Raw genomic sequence first — 24,254 nt, 5'->3', positions numbered from 1 at the left:
CTAAATTGCTGGACTATTGAAAAAAATCGCTAAATAATTTGCTGTTTCAACTAAAATGGTGAAGGAGGCTAGGAAACTAAAGATGGAAGGTGGGTTTTTGGCAACACCTGCCAACCGAAAAGGAAAAAAGCTCAATGATGAATTAAAAGAAAAAGGTCCTCTCTCTCTCTCTCTCTCTCTCTCTCTCTCTCTCTCTCTCTCTCTCTCTCTCTCTCACTCTCTTTTAAGATGATGATTGATTTTTCTCATTTATTCCAGGCAAAAAGGATTGTGTTACAATAGGAATAAATTGGGAAAAGATTCACAAGCAGAAAGGCCAGCTGCTTTGTAACCTGTGAGAAATATTCATCACTTATTGTAAGCAATGTGGAAATCAACGGAGCTTCTCAAAATTTTGTGAGCTAAGACCAAAATGGTGTACTACAGTTGGTATTTCTGGATCACATTTTCTATGTGTATGAGCAATTGATGAAAATGTCAGCTTCCATCCAAGATGACTATGAGGATTTAATGTAGAGAAAAAAAAAAAAAAAAAACTGTGTGCAGTTTGGAATCAAAAGATTGTATGCTGCAACATTGTGAGGAATGTCCAGGAAAAATGCAACTAGAGACTTTTCTTGAAGATGCTTTTAAAGACTATGACCCTGACAAAACAATGGAATACAAGCAGTGGATCCATACTGACAGACACACACACACACACGCGCGCGCACACACACACACACACACACACACACACACACACACACACACACATTAGAGACAAATCAGAGAACTGTTGAAGATTTTATGGAGACACTCATTTTGAAAATTACCACTTTAAGAAGCCATCACATTGTGTCAAAATACCAAAGTTTGTACCTTAAGCAGCAAAAAGAAATATTGCAGTTAATGAAGTAATAATATTGATGGATTTTGCTGAGAATTATTCATTTTTGTTCAAGATACTGTGTAAGGATTTGATTGGTAGAATAGTCAGTCCACATTACATCCAGTTGTTGTCTGTTTTGGTGGCAAAGAATTTCAGAGTATTAGCATTTGTCTGATCAGTGACTGTCTCCGTCATGATACCATTGTCATCCATGCGTTTCAAATAAAGTTAATAGCATATTTAAAGACAAAGATTCAAAACATTAAGAACATTTACTACTTTAGTGATGGTTCAGATGCTCAATAGAAGAATTTCAAAAAATTCATCAATTTATGTGTGCACAAAAAGAATTTTTTTGTAACAAGTCATGGTGAATCACCTTGTGATGGCATTGGGGGAACAGCAAAAAAGACAGCCCATGCTAGTCTGCACAGACGCTTAGATAATCAAATGTTGACTCCATGTGATTTGTTCAAATTCTGTGGTGATAGTATTACAGACATAACATTATTTTTTTTTCTATCAAGAGAAGAAATTGAAAAAAAAATAAAAATTGGCCTGACCAAGAAACAAGGTTTGCCATGGGACATACAACATCTGGAACAAGTGAAAATCGCCATTTTAAGCCAATTAATTGTCATCAGCTCAGAGTAAGCAGAGTTTTCAACAATGTCACCACAGTCGCAGTTAATGCTTTCGAAGCAGATGAAGAAATTCCAGTAACATCAATTGCAAGTTTACAACCAGGACAGTATGTTGGATGTATGTATGACAATTTTTGGTGTGTTTGAAACGTGTGTGAAGTTTCACATGAACAACAAGATGTAATTATCAGCTATATCCACCCACACAACTCTGCTCATACCTTCCACTGGCCAACTGCTAAATTTCTGAGTAAAATAATTTTGTGACTTTAGTAGCATCGTCATCAGGACGACAATACAGTTATCTACAATCAGTCGTTAACAAAAAATGGAACTGCCTACTATTTTTGTTTTGCAAATTTGCTGTTTTTTGCGCTATACTTGTTTTTATAACATGTGTTAAATTAAAGTTTGAAACTGATTTTTATGCTTGGATAAGAAAAAAATAATTATAGCTCTTAATATTTCGTTTTTCAGTCTTCTTGAACTGCTAAAATAATAACTTTTGAAACGGATTCTTACACATCAAAATGCAAGATTCAGTAATTAAACACTATAGCTTTGAAAGCTTAAAGCATGCTTTCTCCAGCTGTGGTAAGAAAAAAGGATTGATAAAGACAAAGTTGAGATGTTGCCCCTCAAAAATTCCCTAAAATTTGCATCTCGAAAATTTTGGTTAATTTAGCAGACGCATATCTTTTCGTCTAGGCCTTCATGTTAGTTAAATTTGATCCATTTATAGACATCATAGGTAGGAATAGCCCTCTGAAGTTTTGGTGTGATTGGTTCATATGAAAAGTGGCAGTGGTCGGTGAAACCTAGGCTCTCAGAATAGCGCAATGAATTTTTTAGTCACTTTAGAGCTTGTGTCTATATTTAAGTGTGGCTAAATCCTAATTTTTGCCATGGTGTGATTCAGCATAAAAAGTTGTGTATGTATTTTAAAGCAAATGACCAAATGTCTGCTAGAACTTTTAAAAAAGCCTAACAAACTTGACACTTTTGCACCTTCGTATGTGATGCAAAGATGAGTAGCCTCTCTTTAAAAGCCCCTAAAAATTCAACCACTGAACATACTGAACTGAAATTTGATATAAACCATCAAAGACCATATAGAACCTTCACGCCAAATTTTGTTAGATTTGGAGATGGTTGAATGGGGACCCCTGGTCCCTTCATGGGGAATGACCCATAAGCATAATAAAAAAGTAATTCAACCAGTCACAGCAGAGAAGATATGTACGATACGTACTGCAGATGGTAGTCCATCGCTGCCAGTCTGTAGCTTCATCTTCCACCACTGTCTGCTCCACTTATTTGAGAATTATTAGTACTCAATCCTTCCACTGCATCCTTGGATGTCCCCTTGGTCATTTTCCAACGAGTTGAGAATGGAGGACTCTATACGGGAGGGATCCATCAGCTTAAAGGATGTGGCCAAACCACTGTAGCCTCTTCTGTCCTAATATTCAGCCTATGTGTGACTTTCCAAACCACAGGTACAGATCATCTTTTGTTCTCCATTTCCAAATACTGACTACGGTACTGTACATGGGCCCATAGGTATTTTGAAGTATCTTTCTCTTGAAGGCACAGATTACTTCTTCAGTTGTCTCTGAAGTAGCCCAGGTTCCACAAACATGTAAAAGTACTAGCAGTACTAATGTCATGTACAGCTAAATCTGATTCTTCTGTGGTATCAGTCAAGATTAAATAAATTATTCAGACCAAAGAACAAATGAGTAACTTTGATTATTCATTGATTGAGTTCTTTTGTCACTTCACTTTTATTAGTCAGTATGGATCCCAAGTACTCGAATTCTTGAACTCGTTCAGAGGTATGCCCATCAACAATAATGCAAGGATGGAGAGCTTGACGGCATGATACAATGAAATATTTTGTTTCATCATCACTCACCACCAGCCCAATTTTCTTTGCATTGTGGAGAAGTCATGAACTATCAACTTGTATTTGTGCCAGGGAGTCACTAACTATCACAGAATCATCAGCAATGCCAAAATTGTGTCTGCTCCCAATATCTCCACTTCTCTAATTCGACCAGTGTCACAGCTTACTTTGACCAATGCTAAGTTGAATTGGTGTTGGTGCCAATGAATATACTTGTCTCAAGATACCAACATAGTTAATGTAGATGAACTTATTTCATTAATAATAAAATATAACTTATCATATAACAATTGCTCATATTGAGAGTTGTGAAGATCACTAATGCTCTGTAGATTTTGTGCAACTCTTCAAAAGTTTCAGGCTGAAAGATTCTAACATCTTTATTAGCTCTGATTTAATCTCTTTTTATCAAAGTCCCTCTGGAAGAATCCCTTTAGCTCATCAGTCAGAAATTTTTCTTTGCCTTTACAGCAACGTATATTAGCATAGAACAGTGGAATTATCATAGGCTGTCATTTTTTGCTGCTTGTGGCCGATACGTACAAGGAACACTCAAAGTAGGTAGCCCTGGAAACAGCCCACTGGAAAATGAAGTGTTAGATCCATCACATTGATGTCACTGTCATATGGCGATATGAAAGATACAAGCTTGAACAAATACTTACATGTCTTGGTTCAGTTCATCCTGGATTAACTTCACCATGTAAGCTGAAGTGGGTAGGAGGCGCCCCTGTCTGGATGTCCAAGCAGAAAAAAAAAGGTGGCACACTGGGTCACACTATATACCTCAAAAGGCACATATTGACTTGTGTCTGCTCATTGGCAGCTTCCAGTGCGAGCACTAACAAATTTAATCCTCAGAAATGTGACTCATAGAACTTGTACTTCTCTGACTCAGGAAGTGTCATCAAGAACTTAGAACATCTGAAGACTGCTTTCAGTAACAATGGAACAACAGATCCAACAAGTAGTGGGGGGCAATAGTGTGATTGACTGACTGGCTTGACTTTGTAACATTTAGCCAGTGTGACCTTTCTTTTTAGGTACTGTGAAAAGCTAAAAACTATTTTTTTTTTTCCAGTAGCATGCAGATCTACTTTATGGCTCAATAACGATAGCATCCCCTTGGGATGTTCTGGAAGTGAAATAGTCCCCCATTCGGATGTTCAGGTGGGGATTATTCAAGAGGATATTGTTGTTGGGGTGTTTTACAGGCCTGAGCTTGAGATGTTAGATCCCTTAACTGGGTAGCTATGTTAGGAAGTTTGAAAAGAGAAATGAATAGGTTGAAGTTAGGTATAGTGGGAATTAGTGAAGTACGATGGAAGGGAGAAAAGACAGGACTTCTGGACAGGTAAGTACAGGGTTATAAATACAGAACCAAATAGAGGGGATGCAGCAATAAGTCTAATGATGATGAAGAAAATAAGAATGTGGGTAAGCTACTACAAACAACATGGTGAACTTATTATCATAATCAAGGTAGACAAAATGCCAATACCCACGAATTAGTACAAGTTTATATGCCTGCTAGTTCTGTAGGTCATGAGATTGAAACAGTGTGCAATGAGATAAAAGACATTATTCAGCTATTTAATGGAGACAGAAATTGAACTGTGGTGTGAAGCAAAAATTCATATGTATGAAAGGGAAGAGGAGGAAACAATAAGAGGAAGAGATCAGGAGCAGGAGATAAGTTCCGTCCCGTCGACAATGAGGTCATTAGATCCGGAGCACAAGCTTGGATTAGGGAAGGATGGAGAAGGAAATCAGCCATACCTTTTCAAAGGTATTATCCCTGCATTTGCCTTGAGTGAATTAGGGAAATCACGAAAAACCTTTCGAAATGTGGTGCTACAGAAGAATGCTGAAGATTAGATGGGTAGATCACATAACTAATGAGGAAGTATTGAATAGGATTGGGGAGAAGAGAAGTTTGTGGCACAACTTGACCAGAAGAAGGGATCGGTTGGTAGGACATGTTCTGAGGCATCAAGGGATCACCAATTTAGTATTGGAGGGCAGTGTGGAGGGTAAAAATCGTAGAGGGAGACCAAGAGGTGAATACACTAAGCAGATTCAGAAGGATGTAGGTTGCACTAGGTACTGGGAGATGAAGAAGCTTGCACAGGATAGAGTAGATGGAGAGCTGCATCAAACCAGTCTCAGGACTGAAGACCACAACAACAACGAAAAACCTTAATCAGGATGGCCGGATGTGGGTTTGAACCATCGTCGTCCTGAATGCAAGTCCATGATAAGAGAACATGGATTGAGAGAAAGGTGTGAAAGGTAGAATTTTGCTCGTACAATAATGTAATAATTGCAGACATTTGGTTTAAAATACATGAAAGAGGGTTGGATAAGTGAAAGAGAGCTGGAGACACAAGGTTTCAGGTCCATTATGTAATCATAAGACAGAGATTCTGAGACCAGTTTTAAAACTGCAAAAAATTTTCGGAGGCAGATGTGGACTTCGACCATAATGTATAGATTATGAACTGTACATTATAACTGAAGAAACTGCAGAAATATAGGAAATAAAGGTGGTGGGGTGTGGATAAATTGAAAGAATCGGAGATGGTTGAGAGTTTTATTGGGAGCATTAAGAAAATACAGGAAAACATGAATCTGTAGGTATGAGAGATCAAATAGTGAAAGCAACAGGGGTTCAAATATGCAAAAAGACAAGGCCTGAAAGATATCTTTGGGTAACACATGAGATATTGAAGTTTATTGACAGAATGAGAAACTATGACTATGTAGTAAATGAATTAGAAAGAGGGTAACACGTGCATTTTAAAAATGAAATTGTTGGGAAAATTCAAAATAGATTAGTGGATATGGTTAAATGATAAATTCAAGGCAGTAGAAGCATGCATGTGTTGCCTACGGGTAAATTATGCAGCCCTTCAAAGAAAAGTGAAGCAGCCGCATGAGTATCAAGAGCCAGTACTAAGCAAAAAAGGGAAAGTGGAAAGGGTATATAGAAGATCTATACAAGTAAAATGAACTTGAAGTCAATATTACAGAAAAGGACGAGCAAGTAAGTAAAGGTGAGATGAGAGATATAATACTGTGAGAATAATTTGATAAAGTGATGAAAGCTGTAAGTTAAAACAATGCCCCTGTAATAGATGACACTACCTCAGAATGATTGAGATCCATGGGAGAGCCAGCCATGACAAAACTATTCCACTGGGTGTGCAAGGTATGTGGCACAGATGTAAAACCCTCAGACTCAAAGAAGAATGTAATGATTCCAATTTTAAAAAAAAGTCAAGTTCTGACAGTTGTGTATAATGCTGAAACATCAGATTAATAAGTTATGGTTGTAAGCTACTGAAACCAATCATTTGCAGAGGACAGCAAAAAACTGGTAGAGGCAGACTTCAGGGATGATTAGTTTGGGTTCTGGAGAAACACAGCAACACACAAAACAAAACTGACCATATGACTTACATTAGAAGATTGATTAAAGAAAGGCAAACCCATATTTACAAGATTTGTTGATTTAGAGAAAGCATTTGATAATGTTAACTGTAAAACACTCTTTGAAATACTGAACGTAACAGGGATAAAATACAGGGAGTGGAAGGTTGTCTACAACTTAGACAGAAACCAGACTGCAGTTGTAGGAATTGAAGGGCATAGCCTATTCCTGATGTTATTGTCTGTTAGAGAGAGATTAGAGTAGATTCAGTTTTTGGTTCATAGATCCAAAAATGAGATGATTCTCGTAGTTGTGGAACATGTCAAAAAGTATAACATAAAGAACATAAAACATTTGAATATAATATTCACTACCCTGATCATTTGTCAGGAGATTGCCAATATAGGTGAACACATTACAGTAAACTGGAGCTGCTAATATTTACAGAATTAATACACTGTCAGAATGAAACATAGTTAAGCACATTTAATAAATTTATCTTATGCAAAACACCTAATATTGACTGTTGTGACCAAGTGCTGTCAAAACTGAAATCTAACATCTATTTACTTCAGCTGGTCTAAAAGTGCCTGTTAAGATATTCATCTGTAGAATAGTACATTGAGCAAGCTGCGAAGAAAACCAAGAGGAACTTGGAAAAGAGGCTCACAGTTCAGAGAGAAGAAGTGAACACTTTGATGCTTGTTGATATTGCAGTACTGCTAGGGATGGAAAAGGACTAGGAAAATGGGTTAAAAGTAATTGATAATGTCTTGAATAGAGGTTATAAGATGAACACCAACAGTTAACTTGATGATGTGAGATGCAGACTGGCAGTAACAAGTAAATCATTTCTGAAAAAGAAATTTGTTAACATTGACTAAATTTAAATGTTAAGAAGTCTTTTCTGAAGATATTTGTCTGGAGTATAGCCTTGTATGGAAGTAATATATAGACAATAAAAAGTTCAGGCAAGAAGAGAATACAAGCTTTAAATTAGGTGTAACAGAAGAATGTTAATGATTGAATGGGTAGATTGAATAACATGAGGAGGTAATGAACCAAATTGGGAAAAGAAGAAATTTATTGCACAACTTGACTAAAAGGTACGATCAGTTGAAAGGATGCATCATGAAGCATCAACGAATCATCATTTTGGTAACTATGGATGATAAAGGTTGCAGAGAGACCGACAATAGAATACAGTAGGAAGCTTGAAAAGGATATTATTTTGCAGTAGCCATGCAGAGATGAGACTTTTAGAGATTGACTTACATGTAGAGTAACATCTCAAACCAGTCTTTGGACTGGATACAACAACAACAACAACAACATGCCCACCTCCAACTGTATGACCTTCAGCAGCGAAAGGTGTCATAGAAGGCTGTAGTCATCGCATATGCAGACCATCATATGGAAAATAGTGGAACATACTGCTGAGGACAACTTGCTCAGTTTCAATAGCTGCTTAATAACCTGTGCATCACCTTCTCATAACTGCATAGATAGGTGTTGTCCTTTCAACACATCCTTCCCTCCCGTAACCCTCCTGGTCTCAATCTCTGCTAGCCTCCTGCCGCACACTGTTTTTTACTGTTCCACAGGACCCTAACTTTACTCATCCTGTACCACATGCTCTTCCTGCAACTCTGCTCTGTTGTCCCCACCTAATCCATTCCCCCACGTCATCATCAGTGTGTACAGCTGTAAATCACCAGTGCTGGTGGCTGTGTCACATTCTTATCCCATGCATATGCAATCTGTCCCTTCCACATTCATATCCTGTGCAACTGCTGCTTCCCTCCTAACCGATAGCCACCCTTTACCAACCCTCCCTCTGCCTCTCCCACTTCCCTCCTCCTTTCTCTCCTTGCCCGCTCCACATGATGCAACCCATGACTCCAATCGAGTTGCAGAACTGTGTTCCTGACACAGTGTGGCTCTGCTTGTGTGTGTGTGTGTGTGTGTGTGTGTGTGTGTGTGTGTGTGTGTGAGAGAGAGAGAGAGAGAGAGAGAGAGAGAGAGAGAGAGACTGTGAGCTAGGGGAAAGAATTAAGAGGGTGAAATGAGTTCTAAAGTTACGCCATCTGTTTGAACTGGTTGTAGCAGACATCATCTTCCAAAATTACAAGAGAGTATATTTGAAGAAGACCGAGAAGCCTAGGGAGATATCAGTTGGACTATATCATTGTCAAAGAAAGAAAGAACTTGAAATCAAATTACTATAAAGCTTGCACAGATGTAGACCTCAACTTTGCATACATGTAGACTTCGACTGTGATCTTAGCCTAATAGTGATGAACGCTAGATTGAAATTCAAGAGGTTACTAAGAAAAATCAATATACTATGAAATTAAATACTGAAATGTAGTACAGAATGAGATGAAGTGGAAATTCACTTTGGCTGTGACCTGTTGCCTTAGTAAAATTGAGAGTAGTTCAGCAAAAGTGTCTTGAAATTAATGAAGAAGAAAATAATTAAGGCAGGCTAGGACACTGTAAATATAGCAAAAGTAGAAACAAATGATTCATGGATGATTCAGAAAGTATTTAGTTGATGGACGGAAGAAGAAAATAAAAGTCTTAAAGACATTGGTAGGAAGTCAGTGCTATTGGCCGCTTAAAAATATTATTAATAGGACATACACGTGGTAAATCAGTATAGATGAGAGGGTACTGAAAAAGATGTGATTGGAGTAAAAATTGATGGTGCATACAGGAAAATTAAGCAAAATTATGGAGAAGAGAAAGAGAGGTGCAATGCAAAAGGAAGGGCAGACAGTAGCAGGAGTACCTCACATGCCTTTAAGACAAGAAGTGTCCTGGATTATGCTTTGGAAGAAACAGGTGATGTAGTAATGCAGTCAGAGTTTTTCAGAGCACAGAATGACCTGAATTTAAAAAAGTTGACAGGAGTTAATTGTATAATCCCAGAGTTACTAAAATCTCTGGGAATTGTAGGAACTAGAAGGGTTTCTGTTTAAAATCTTAAAATCAAAGTAACAGGTGACTTATAATCAGATTTCCATAGATCATCACATTACCAAGGATGGCACATGTGGGTAAAATGTGAAAACCATCAGGTGCTTAGTCAGGTGAATCACACTTGTAAACTGCTGACCGTAATAGTACATAAAAAATAACTAAAGACATACACCAGAGAAGCAATTTGACCAGTGCACTTAGTAATGAAAGGCAGTCTGGAGAAAAATTGGGATACCTTTATAATATTTGTGGGTCTTTACACAGTCCGCATCAATGTAAAACAGAATATGATGTCTACATCTGTACTCTACAAACCACTGGGAAGTGCCTGTCAGGGGTTATCAGTTATCACAGCTTTTTTCCTGTTCCACTCATGTATGGAGTGTGGGAAGAATTGTTGCTTAAACAGTGTTATACTAAGTCTAATCTTATTTTTCCAATCCCTGTATGAGCTATATACTTATCATTTAAAGTTGATTCCAGAAACTTTCTAAGTAGACTTTCATGGTTATTTTGTGTCTGTTCAATCATCTACAAGTTAAATTCATTCAGCATCTTAATGACATTCTCCTAAATGTCAGACAAACCTGTGGCGATTTGAACTGCTCATCTTTGTATTCGTTCAATATCCTCTGTTAATCCTGTGTGATATGGTTCCCACACACTTGTGGATGGATCACGTAAGTCTTTTGTGTGCAATCTCCATTGTAGGCTGGTTGCATTTCCCTAGAGCAGAGTTTCCCAAACTGTGTTCTGTGAAAAACTGGTTTTCTGCAGGAAGTGAATAACAGCTCCATGTTGTTGTCATGGTCTTCAGTTCTGAGACTGGTTTGATGCATCTCACCATGTTACTCTATCCTGTGCAAGCTTCCTCATCTCCCAGTACCTACTGCAGCCTACATCCTTCCGAGTCTGCTTAGTGTAGTCATCTCTTGGTCTCCCTCTACGATTTTTACCCTCCACGCTGCCATCCAGTACTAAATTGGTGCTACCTCGATGTCTCAGAACATGTCCTACCAACCGATCCCTTCTAGTCAAGTTGTGCCACAAGCTCCTCTTCTCCCCAATTCTATTCAATACCTCCTCATTAGTTATATGATCTACCCATCTAATCTTCAGCATTCTTCTGTAGCACCACATTTCGAGAGCTTCTATTCTCTTCTTGTACAAACTATTTATCATCCATGTTTCACTTCCATGTGTGGCCACAGTCCATACAAATACTTTCAGAAATGACTTACTGACACTTAAACCTATACTCGATGTTAACAAATTTCTCTTCTTCAGAAACTCTTTCCTTGCCATTGCCAGTCTACATTTCATATCCTCTCTACTTTGACCATCGTGAGTTATTTTGCTCCCAAAACAGTAAAACTCATTTATTACTTTAAGCGTCTCATTTCTTAATCTAATTCCTTCAGCATCACCCTATTTAATTCGACTACATTCCATTATCCTCGTTTTGCTTTTGTTGGTGTTTATCTTATATCCTCCTTCCAAGACACTGTCCATTCCGTTCAGCTGCTCTTCCAGGTCCTTTGCTGTCTCTGACAGAATTACAATATCATCGGCGAACCACTCAGTTTTTATTTCTTCTCCATGGATTTTAATACCTACTCTGAATTTTTCTTTTGTTTCCTTTACTACTTGCTCAATTTACAGATTGAATAGTATCGGGAGAGGCTGCAACCCTGTTTTACTCCCTTCCCAACCACTGCTTCCCTTGCATGTCCCCCGACTCCTATAACTGCCATCTGCTTTCTGTACAAATTGTAAATAGCCTTTCGCTCCCTGTATTTTACCCCTGCCAACTTCAGAAATTGAAAGAGGGTATTCCAGTTAACATTGTCAAAAGCTTTCTCTAAGTCTACAAATGATAGAAACGTATGTTTGCCTTTCCTTAATCTTTCTTCTTAGATAAGTCGTTGGTCAGTATTGCCTCACGTGTTCCAACATTTCTACGCAATCCAAACTGATCTTCCCCGAGGTCGGCTTCTATCAATTTTTCCATTCGTCTGTAAAGAATTCGCGTTAGTATTTTGCAGCTGTGACTTATTAAACTGATGGTTCGGTAATTTTCACATCTGTCAACACATGCTTTCTTTGGGATTGGAATTATTATATTCTTCTTGAAGTCTGAGGGAATTTCGCCTGTCTCATATATCTTGCTCACCAGATGGTAGAGTTTTGTCAGGACTGGCTCTCCCAAGGCTATCAGTAGTTCTAATGGAATGTTGTCTACTCCTGGGGCCTTGTTTCGACTTAGGTTTTTCAATGCTCTGCCGAACTCTAAACGCAGTATCGTATCTCCCATTTCATCTTCATCTACATCCTCTTCCATTTCCATAATATTGTCCTCAAGAACATCACCCCTGTATAGACCCTCTATATACTCATTCCACCTTTCTGCTATCCCTTCTTTGTTTAGAACTGTGTTACCATCTGAGCTCTTGATATTAATGCAAATGGTTCTCTTTTCTCCAAAGGTCTCTTTAATTTTCCCCTAGGCAGTATCTATCTTACCCCTCGTGAGATAAGCTTCTACATCCTTACATTTTGTCCTCTAGCCATCCATGCTTAGCGATTTTGCACTTCCTGTCGATCTCATTTTTGAGACGTTTGTATTCCTTTTTGCCTGCTTCATTTACTGCATTTTTGTATTTTCTCCTTTCATCAATTAAATTCAGCATCTCTTCTGTTACCCTTGGATTTCTACTACCCCTCGTCTTTTTACCTACTTGATCCTCTTCTGCCTTCACTATTTCAGCCCTCAAAGCTACCCATTCTTCTTCTATTGTATTTCTTTTCCCCATTCCTGTCAATTGTTCCCTTATGCTCTCCCAGAAACTCCGTACAGCCTCTGGTTTCATCAGTTTGTCCAGGTCCCATCTCCTTAAATTCCCACCTTTTTGCTCTTCCTTCAGTTTTAATCTACAGTTCATAATCAATAGATTGTATTAGAGTCCACATGTGCCCGTGGAAATGTCTTACAATTTAAAACCTGGTTCCTAAATCTCTGTCTTACCATTATATGATCTATCTGATACCTTCTATTATCTTCAGGGTTCTTCCATGCATACAACCTTCTTTTATGATTCCTGAACCAAGTGTTAGCTACAATTAAGTTATGCTCTGTGCAAAATTCTACCAGGTGGCTTCCTCTTTCATTTCTTAGCCCCAATCCATATTCATCTACTACGTTTCCATCTCTTCCTTTTCTTACTGTCGAATTCCAGTCACCCATGACTATTAAATTTTCGTCTCCCTTCGCTACCTGAATTATTTCTTTTATCTCATCATACATTTCATCAATTTCTTCATCATCTGCAGAGCTAGTTGGCATATAAACTTGTACTACTGTAGTAGGTGTGGGCTCCATATCTATCTTGGCCACAATAATGCGTTCACTATGTTGTTTGTAGTAGCTTACCCACACTCCTATTTTCCTATTTGTTATTAAACCTACTCCTGAATTACCCCTATTTGATTTTGTGTTTATAACCCTGTGTTCACATGACCAAAAGTCTTGTTCCTCCTGCCACCGAACTTCACTATTTCCCACTATATCTAACTTTAACCTATCCATTTCCCTTTTTAAATTTTCTAACCTACCTGCTCGATTGAGGGATCTGACATTCCACGCTCCGATCCGTAGAACACCAGTTTTCTTTTTCCTGATAACGACGTCTACTTGTGTAGTCCCCGTCCGGAGATCCGAATGGGGGACTATTTTACCTCCGGAATATTTCACCCAAGAGGACGCCATCATTATTTAATCATACAGTAAATCTGCATGCCCTTGGGAAAAATGACGGCTGTAATTTCCCCTTGCTTTCAGCTGTTGACAGTACCATAACAGCAAGGCTGTTTTGGTTAGTGTAACAAGGCCAGATCAGTCAATCATCCAGACTGTTACCCCTGCAACTACTGAAAAGGCTGCTGCCCCTCTTCAGGAACCACACATTTGTCTGGCCTCTCAACAGATACCTCTCTGTTGTGGTTGCACCTCAGTATGGCTATCTGTATCGTTGAGGCCTGCAAGCCTCCCCACCAACGGCAAGGTCCATGGTTCATGGGGGGAACAGCTCCATGAAGAACTAAAAGTAACATAACTTTCTTTCCCCTGTGATTTTAATGAAACTAATTATCTTTTTAGGTTTATTAAGTTTTCTGTTGTATTATTTTTTATTTAAAATTGAAGTAGTCACAGGACAAAACAAGTTTTTCTCATTTTTAAAATTTCGTTTACCTTTAAAGTGCCATGATTCTCAAAGTGTTCTGTCAGAGGAAAATTTGAGGAACCCCTGCCCTAGAGGATGGGTCACAAGAAAGTTTTATAAGTAATATTTGTAGACCAATTGCATTTCCCTAGTGTTCTAGAAATGGACTCCAGTCTGCCACCTGTTTTGCTTATGACTAAGACTATGTGATTGTTCCATTTAATATCCCCACATATTGTTACACCCAAGTATTTGTGCAAATTGAGCAACTGTTGCTGTAACTTGTGGAAATGGTAATTATAGGATACTACATTTTTTGTTTCATGAAATGCACACTTTCACATTTGTCAACATAGTGTCGTATGGAAATAATATCAGTGTAAATCAAACAGTGGAAAATTCAAGACAGAATGTAACAATATAATGAAAAGGATAGTTGCTAGTCAACATAAAACGATGCTTCAACACAGAAAGACGCAACAGAAACACTTTATGCAGATGCAACTCTCTCTCTCTCTCTCTCTCTCTCTCTCTCTCTCTCTCTCTCTCTCTCTCTCTCTCTCACACACACACACACACACACACACACACACACACACGCGACTACAGTCTCAGGCAGCTGGAGCCAGACTGCAGGGCATTATGGGACAGGCAACTGGGTGGGGGGAGGGATAGCAGGTGTGAATGCAGGGACCAGGTGGAGAATGGGGCAGCTAGGTGCAGTTGGGAGATTAGACAGCGGACTGTGGAGAGAGAGAGGGGGGGGGGGGGGGCTGTTAGCGGAAAAGGAGAGAAGTAAAAAGACTGGGTATATTGGTGGAATAGAGGGCTGTGTAGTGTTGGAATGGGAGCAGGGAAGGGCTGGATGGGTAAGAACAACCACTAATGGAGGTTGAGGCCAGAAGGGTTACAGGAACGTGGAATATGTTGCAGGTAGAGTTCCCCCCTGTGCAATTCAGTAAAGCTGGTGTTGGTGAGAAGGACCAATATGGCAGAAAGCTTGTTTGCCTGTATGTAAGGAAGACTTAGAAAACGTTGAAAGTAATGGACAAAACACTTAAGCATAAACCAAATAAAGACAAAAATGATGTGATGAGGAGTAGCAGAAGGATGATAAAGACATGCTTGACATAATAATTGGGAATTACGCAATGATAGAAGAAATGAGAGAAACCGCCCATGTAGGAAGCAAAACTAAATATTATGGCTAAAGTAAGGAAGACAACAAGTCTTGGATTGACACAGGTGGAGAAAGCTTTCTGCTGTGAAAGAGCTCTACCAGTATCAGATATTCATATAGAAATGGTGATGTAGTTTCTGAAAGTGTATGTCTGGAGCACGACATTGTATGAAAATGAGTCACGGACCATCATAAACCTAGAGAAGAGTAAACCAGAAGCTGTTGCTATTTGATGCTATCAAATAATGCTAAAAAGTGGACTGACAAAGTATGAAATGAAAAAGTACAAAGAAAAGTAAGTGAGAATAGAAGTGTATAAGACCAGAAGAAGGATCAGGTTACTAAGATATCTGCTACAGCACCATGGTCTACATAAACTTGCACTAGAAGAAGCAGTGGAGAAGAAAAATAGAAGAGACAGACCAGGATTAGAATATGTGGAACAGATTATAGAGGATGATGGGTGTGAAAAAAAGAGACACAAGATAGGATAAGGTGGAAGACAGTATCAAGCCAGTTAAAAGACTGATGACTTAAAATAGTTCTCATGGTTTACTACTCACCCTCTAGCCTTGCAGTCTGAGCTCCTCAGTTGCAGTTGACAGTTTGTGGTCTGGAAAACTGGGCACATATGTCTGTATCAACTGTGTCCATTGTAGTTTTGTGCCAGAGCTACACTTTAATGATTCCATTTTACAGTTTAATGATTCAGTTGAGATCTCATATTTGATTAAAATCATGTTGGCTACAACAGTCAAGGAGGCTTATAATTGGAAAAAAACATGGAAATTTTAAGATGTTTATTGGAAGAATCTCCAGCATAAAAAGAAATGCTGCAACATAAAATTTTAATCTCTTACCCAGTGATATAAAATGTCTGACAGAGAGCAAAGTAAAATTTGATAACAAACTGAAAAAGTTTCTCCTTGACAACTCCTATTTAACTCACTTCTGTACATCTTTTTTTCTCTTTGTAAATAATAATAATAATAATAATTTGAAATGTTTGGAATGTAACTATAAGTACAAATTAATTTTCATTGTGAATGTAGAATGACTCATATCACATTATTACTATGTATCATGCAAAATGATCTCTGGAACGCATAATTAACTAACTAACCTACTCACTCTACATCAAGGCATTATCTTAGGCAACCTAACCATCCCACAAAAGCCTTGATATATTTCCCTCATTGTAAAAACACTACATATTTAGCACAAATTTCAGTTTCTTAACAGTGCCATTGGATGTTCACACTCACACTTAAACTTGCTTGTTTTTGGACACAGATGTTTTTGCTTTTAGATGCAACTGTGTCAAAATTCACTTTGTGGCATTGACATCTGCCATGTGTGTGATTACTGTTGTCACTATCTGCTCCACCATGTTCTAGGTACTAATCATCTAAATTACACCTGACAACAAATACATTTTAGCTTATACCTGAATGGATATTCAACTTTTAGCATATACGAGAATGTACACTCAATATATCTTTATTGCCATGTTATATTCTGATTTCTACATCTGTCATCGTGTAGCATGTTAAATATAAGAATATATTGATTTTTTTGTTATAAATCTAAATTGTGCCAAATTTTCTTTCAGAATTTGAATTTCCATCATCATTAACACGTATTGAAAGGGCATACATACATATGCTTGCAAGGGACATAGGTCTTCGATCCAAGAGCAGAGGGTATGTGGACTGTATGTATTGAAATTGATTATGTATTATGGGATCATTTCATCATGTAAATAAGTCAGATATTATTATCAGCTGCACTTCACAGTCGGGCTGTAATGGCCAAAGAAATTGGTCATTTGTATGTGAGTAATGGTTGTGTATATATCTGTGTTTTCTATTTCTGAAGAAGGACTTTTTGCCCAAAAGCTGAAATGTGTAGGAATCTTTTCATTGTGTGTGTCTGCGACTCAGTACCTCCTCAATGTGGAGAATAGACGTTATAACACCAAGTTGAATATACAGATGATGTAGAACTACACATCAGCTACAATTATATATGGCAGTAACTTCATGGCCATGGACATCCTCATGGTACCTTCCTATGTCAATCTGTTTTTGGACCATCTAGAGGAAACTTTCCTATCCTCCCATAACCCTGAACCCCTTGTCTGGTTGATGATATTTACAAGAGGTACATCCAGGACCAAGACACTCGTTCCTCCACAGTATCAACACATCTCCCATTTGCTTCATTTTTCCTCTTTAGCCTCACCTCTCGGATGGCTCCATCCATACTTCTGCCCATATCTAGCCACTAACCATCAAAAATATCTGCATTTTGACAGCTGTCATCCCATTCACACCAGCAAATCATTCTCAAATAGTCTAGCCACCTATGGACAATGTGTCCGCGATGACAAGAATAGTGTACTGAAAGTGGCACTAAGGCCATCATAGACTGACACTACCCCCATATCTTGTCTGGAGACAGATTTTTCATGCCATGTTCTTACACATCCCTAATTTTCCCATCACCCCCAAGAACCAACTGCAAAGGAGCACCCCTCATGTCCAGGTATTATCCTGGGCTGGATCAACTGAACCACGTCATTAGCCAGCACTTCAACTCTTTGTCACCTTGGCCAGAAATGAGGAACATCATACCCATAATCCTTTTAACCCTTCCAAAAGTGATATTCCCATGTCCTCACAACCTATGCAATTTCCTGATCCATTACTGAGTCACCCCCACTCCCAGTCTCTTTCTTCATATGTTATATCCTTAAGGAAGATCCAGGTGCAAGACATGTCCAATTCACACATCCAGCACATCATTCTCCAGTCCTCTCACAGGCTTATCCTAATCCATCAGAGGCAGGGCCTCCTGTGAAAGCAGCCATGTAATATACCAGCTCTGCTGTAATTTCTGCACAGCATTTTATAAGGGCATGACCCCAAGTCAACTGTCAACCTGAATGAATAGCCACTACTACACTGTGGCCCTAATCTGCTCTTCCTCTGTTCCGTCACTTCTTTCCAGACCACTCTTCCAAGTCATCATCATTGTGCTGTGCACAAACTCATCAGTACCAGTGTCAGTGAGTCACATTCTTAGCCCAGGCACCTGCTGTCTCTCCCTCCTTCTTTCTTAAATTGTACATCTGCTGCTTTTCTCCAAGGCACTAGAAGAATTGTTCTGCAGTCAGCCACAAATGCGATTCTCTCAATTTTCTCAATAGCATTTCACAAAAAAATGTCACATTCCATATAATCGCATAAAAGAATGTCATTTCATCAGAACTTAGCTGTAATAATGGGAGAATTTAACTGCGTTTGGATTGGGTATGGGTACTAAAATGGATCACAATAAGAATTTTGAATGCACTATTCAAGTCATTGATATGTATAATTTTACATGGAAACAGAATCTACAATCTTCTATAATTTGTTAATCCAGCCACTTATACATAACATAATTTTCTCCTTTTCTTGCCCCACACCTGCCATTTCAGTGTAGAGGCATCCTAGTATAAAGTAAAATGTACATACTTTATGTAAAGCAAGATTAGGATTGTATTTAAGTATTAAATATTTATAGGAAAGGTGCAAACCGGTATCTGACAGTGTACAAAAGGGAAGGCTCCAGCATAGTCCAGGCTGATGCTGTTTTTCAGTTAGGAAGAGCCTCTCGACAGCATATCTTCATGGTGTTGCACAAATATCCTCTCACTAACAAGGAAAGGCATGAGTTGCTGCCACTGACAGAGAGAGATCGCTTGACAACTGAAGGTTGGTACTAAAACATATTTTCTCAATCTTTATAAAGTCCAACCACTTTTTGGAAGTAACTGTGTCAGTCTAATGTAAAACACCTTTACTTTTGGCTTGATGAAAGTTATTAACATTTATTGTAATGCTGAAAGTTACCTACATCTCTTGTTTGCAAGAACTTCTGTATCTACATGTGTCATACACTCATGTATTTGGAAAATACAAGTGGAAACACCTGTGATGTTGAAAATTTGAGTCAGACCAGGAGGCATGTTCAATTAGCCTAATGTTCAAGGCAACTGCTTGTGAGTAGCAGGAGGTTTTAATCGTGGTTTGGCACAAATTTTCAGCTGTGACTATATATTCACTCATACTTTGTTTGCAGTTGAATACTATAAGGAATTGTACCAGGCAATGAGGAATTAAGTTTTTGTGATAAATGATGATTTATTTACTATGTCATCTGGGATGTGGATGAATAATTCTTTCGGTGTAAGGAAGTGCCATATAGAATTCTTAGTTGATGATGACGTGCTGCTGAGGTCCATTCGTGTGAAGGTGTAGTGCATCAGAAGTCCAAATTGAAAAAAGGTTGCAGAGATAGAGGGTGAGGACACCCTATCCACATTCCTTCAGAAACTCAACAACTTCTCCCCTGTTTGCTACACCTTTACTTCTTAACCCAACAAGCCACCTTGCTAGAAGTTGACCACCACCTAAAAGATGGATACATCAGTACCTCGCTCCTTAGCAAACTTTCTAACCACCAGCAATCCCTCCCTTTTGACAGCTGCCACCCGTTTCATACCAAGAAGACCCTTCCATACAGCCTAGACACCCATGTTCATCGTATCTGCAGTGACGAGCGGTCCCTCTCGAAATATACTGAGGGTCTCACTAAAACCTTCACAAACCGTAATTATCCTCCCAACCTTGTACAGAAACAAATCTCCCATGTCTTATCCTTCCAGTCTCCCATCACCTCACAAAGTCCCACCGTTATGCCACAGAGGAGCATTCCTCTCGTAACTCAGTACCACACTGTACTGGAGCATCTGAATTACATTCTCTGCCTGGGTTTCGACTTCCTCTTGCTGTGCCCTGAAAACAGAAATGTCCTGCCCACTATCCTTCCCATCCTCTGCCTCCCCACAGTGGTATTCTGCTGTCCACCGAACCTACAACCCTGCTCCCAACTCTTTATGTCATGGCTCATACCCCTGTAATAGACCTAGATGCAAGACGTGTCCTACATGTCCTCCCACCACCACCTCCCCCAGTCCAGTCACAAACATCACCTAGCCCATCAAAGGCAGGGCTACCTGTGAAACCAGTCATGTGATCTACAAGCTAAGCTGCAACTACTGTGCTGCATTCTTTGTGGGCATGACAATCAACAAGATGTCTGTCCACATGAATGGCCTCTGACAAACTGTGGCCAAGAAACAAGTGGACCACCCTGTTGCTGAGCACACTGCCAAGTAGAACATCTTTCATTTCAGTGACTGCTTCACAGCCTGTGCCATATGGATCCTTCCCACCACCAGCTTTACTTAATTGCGCAGGTAGGAACTTTCCCTTCAGTATATCCTATGTTCCCTTAACCCTCCTGGCCTCAACCTTAGTTATTCATTGTCCTCTCCCATCCAGCCCCTTCTCTGTTCCCATCCCAGCACTACACACTCATTACTCCGCCATGCCCATGTCTTTTTACTTCTCTTCTCTTCCACAATTCCCCCCCCCCCCTCTTTTTACTTCTCTTCTCTTCTCTTCCACAATCCCCCCCTGTTGCCCTCCATCTAACCTCCTGATTGCACATAGCTGCCCATCCTCTTTCCACCTCATCCTTGCACACTCCCCAACAGCACGTCACTGTCTGTCACCCCTACCCTACTATCCATCCCCCTCCCTGTCCCAGCCTCCTCCTTACCCCCACCAAGTCACCACTCTCATCATGCACTGGTGCCGCTGCTCGCAGTGTGGCCTCAGTTGCCTGAGGCTGCAGTCAAGTGCGTGTGAGTTGAGTTTGCATGTGTGTGATGTGTGTGTTGTGTGTGTTTGTCGTCTAATTTTGACGTAGGCGTTACTGGCCGGAAGCTATATTTGTGACAGTCTTTTTGTCGTGCCTGTCTGTGACTCGACATCTCTGCTATATGGTGAGTAGCAACTTTCCTTTTCACAATATTGTTATGTATATATGTGTGGTGTGCGTACTGTAAGACCTTCAGTACACACACCATCAGGTTATTTGACTTGTCGCTTTAACGAAGTAGGCGAGTGTCAGCAATATGTCTCGTGGTCTTATCGTGGCGTGTTTATCTTCTGCCATTAGGTCAGACGATAGAAATGCCACTTGCACGCTTAGAGTAGCAGATTAACGGTGACCAACTTTAAACAGAACCTGATTAGGTGGAAGCAGAATTTGGTCCATCTCTATGGCAGCGCCATCTTGTAGTGCGGAGACAGACGAGCGCTGCGCCTGCGATGTTGTGCTTAGCGGGGCGCGCTCTAGTGGGAAAGTTGTGTACGCGGGACTATGTACACAACAATATGTATTATATGTATATTTGAAATGTTGTGTTGGTAAATAAGTTTGTAATGTTTTTCCATAAGTTTAATAAAACACAAGCAGACACACCTAACAGAGAATGTAGTCATCAGTAATATAGTGTCCTTCACTATCTACAACAGTCTCCCAGTGCTGGCTTAACTTTTTGATTCCACAACCTTAGAAATCATGTGTTTTTGAGATGAAGAACTTGTCAAGTCATGTTCGGAGTGCATTTTCAGCCAGAAAGGAAGTTCCATGAAGGTTTTTATATAGAGAATGGAGTAGGTGAAAATCTGAGGTTACAAGATAAGGTGGATGCAGAATCACTTTCTAACACTTTAAACGACTAAGAGTGTGTGCAAACTTCCCACTTCTCAAATACGAGTCGTTTTATACTTTTTGTACACAGCTGATCTTCATCTCTGGATAGCTGGTGTCTGGCATCTGTATAAACTTCTTCTCTGAAGAATGATGCTAATTACAGGAACCTTAAAAGACTCTCTACTTGCGAAATAATTAGGTACTTGAAGAATACTTTTCAACACCTATCGGTATATTTGAGCTTCATGAAGAACAAAATTCACACTTGACATATAAATGTTGGCTTCTCATAAGTAACTCGTATCATCTCACATTGGAATCAGATTTAAGTCCATTTAGAAAGGAGTTGGCTTTGCAACCATGTTGCTACTACAAACATAGCGTAAATATGTCTTGCCTCCAGCAAGTCCAAGATAAGAGTTTTTTTCACAACGCAGAATCTCAATTGTTCTTTTGTCACTAACAATAATCACGACTACAAACAGCACAAAAGTTCCTCGATTCTTCTGTGTGCTTTCACTGTGATTTCCATGGATCCCCTGACAAGTACTTGTAGGTGCAGTTCAACCGCTGTGTCGGCCTTTTGCTCACAACTGATTTCACACCTGCACACACAGACACGTGATGTGTGTAGGGTTCCTAAAAATGCCCGTGGTCATTATTGTGGATTAGCGTCATTTCACACAATCTGCCTGGTCGTTGTTCTTGGATTGCATTAGCAAGATGTCTCAGGTGTTCACAATAAATCTTAGCAGTGATGGTTACACCTTGGAGAAGCAATTCATTGTACACCACACTGTCACTGTTCCAAGAGATGTGTAACATCATCTTTTGTGGATGTACGCAGGTCTTTGTACGGAGAGTTGCTGCTTTGTTGGGCTCAAACATTCTTTTCTGTTCCTTATGTTAACATAAAGATGCCATTTCTCTTCGCCAGTAACTATACAGGATAGGAATGCTCAGTGTTGTTCACAACCCAATTGATTATGACTAAGCACAGATGCACATGTGGGCACCCACAGATTTTTATACAGTACCCACACACCCAATTTTTGAACCTTCCCCATTGCGTGCAAATGTTACACGATGGTGGTATGATCACAGTTCATCACATTTGCCAATTCTTGAGTGCACTGATGTGGATCGCTGTGGATTAGTGTCTTTAAACAATCTTCATCAAACCCTGAAGGTCTTTCTGAGCATGGAGAATGAATGAAAACTATTTTCTTACTATGCTCTGTTCACTGGCATGATCCCCATACACAGTGCAAATGTTCCTGGCTGTCTCCACTGCTGTCATCCATCTATTGAACTCAAACAGAAAAATGTGTCAGAAATGTTTCAATTTCTCCATGTGGCACTCCTTTCTAGTGCCCACAGCTGCTGTCACTATCTCCAAATGAGAAAATGACAATGCATAAACTCAAATAGCAACAGTGAACTACAAATAAAAAATTATAATCAATAAACAAACCCATAGTAACTGGAATACCAACTTGCGAAACAAAAATGCTATGAACTTATGCTCCAACCTAATATACTGCATTTATTCGTAGTTACAGATGGAATAAGCATGAGGAGTGAAGTAGAGAACGTCTATTTATGTATTTTAACAGAATTATTTGAAAGCTCTCTCACTGACATGTAAAAGAATTGAAGAATTGTGTATAGTTTTTCATTGATCAAATAACTTTTTACTTTCCACAATTTGACACGGTATGAGCTTCATTGCCAGCCCGTCAGAGCTCGCCGTGCCTTATTTACACTACAGTCTCATTAGGGATGAATTTTTCAGCTTATAGAAACAACAATACTGAAAATGGCACTTAAATCAATGAATCTTTAAAATCCTATGATTATAGTGTGGTTACAGTAACCCACCCTCCAACATCAACTTTCACTAGTCCCTTTCCTCACCTGCAACCCCCTTCCTTGATTCCGTTCTAGTTCTACACACTCCTTTTATCCCTCCAGTACAATTTCTCTACTTCTCTCCTCTCCTCTCCCCTCCCTTTACCTCCCACCAATTAATCTAAGCCTCCCCATGCTGCACCTACACTCCGATTAAAATTACTTTGTGATTAACAGATTGCACAGGCAAGGGGGAATTGTTGTCAGTGTGCACCCGGCCACGCTTCACAGGGTGCTTACAGGTACCTTCAAAACAGGCATCACAGTGAACACATGGCACTCAAAAAAGAGCTACAATTGTATGGTGGCGGCTGGCCACCACAACTTGACTTGCTGAAACATCAGTCACAAAGTAATTTTAATCAGAGCATAGCAACCCTATCCTATCCCAACCATGTCCCTACAATATTCCACAGGCAGCACTAGTATCTTCTCCATCTTTGCCCTGCTACCCTCCTATCTCCCCTCACCCCCCCCCCCCTCCCC

At 39.5% G+C, this 24,254-nt stretch overlaps 1 protein-coding gene across 3 annotated transcripts in view; it reads left to right on the top strand.

Moving 5' to 3' along the window:
- The window catches only part of LOC126281316 (3'-5' RNA helicase YTHDC2-like), a 261,983-nt gene that overhangs the window by 10,510 nt on the left and 227,219 nt on the right, over positions 1–24,254 (top strand). For all 3 annotated transcript variants that reach the window (XM_049980161.1, XM_049980163.1, XM_049980164.1), the window contains exons 2-3: positions 16,855–16,945; positions 18,813–19,003. In XM_049980161.1, the coding sequence (XP_049836118.1) occupies positions 16,855–16,945; positions 18,813–19,003 (282 nt within the window). The remainder of the gene's footprint in view (positions 1–16,854; positions 16,946–18,812; positions 19,004–24,254) is intronic.

Source organism: Schistocerca gregaria, chromosome 7, assembly GCF_023897955.1.
Source record: "Schistocerca gregaria isolate iqSchGreg1 chromosome 7, iqSchGreg1.2, whole genome shotgun sequence".
Lineage (NCBI taxonomy): Eukaryota > Metazoa > Arthropoda > Insecta > Orthoptera > Acrididae > Schistocerca > Schistocerca gregaria.
Note: the sequence above shows the minus strand (reverse complement) of the source record. Positions and strands in the feature narration are given on the sequence as shown.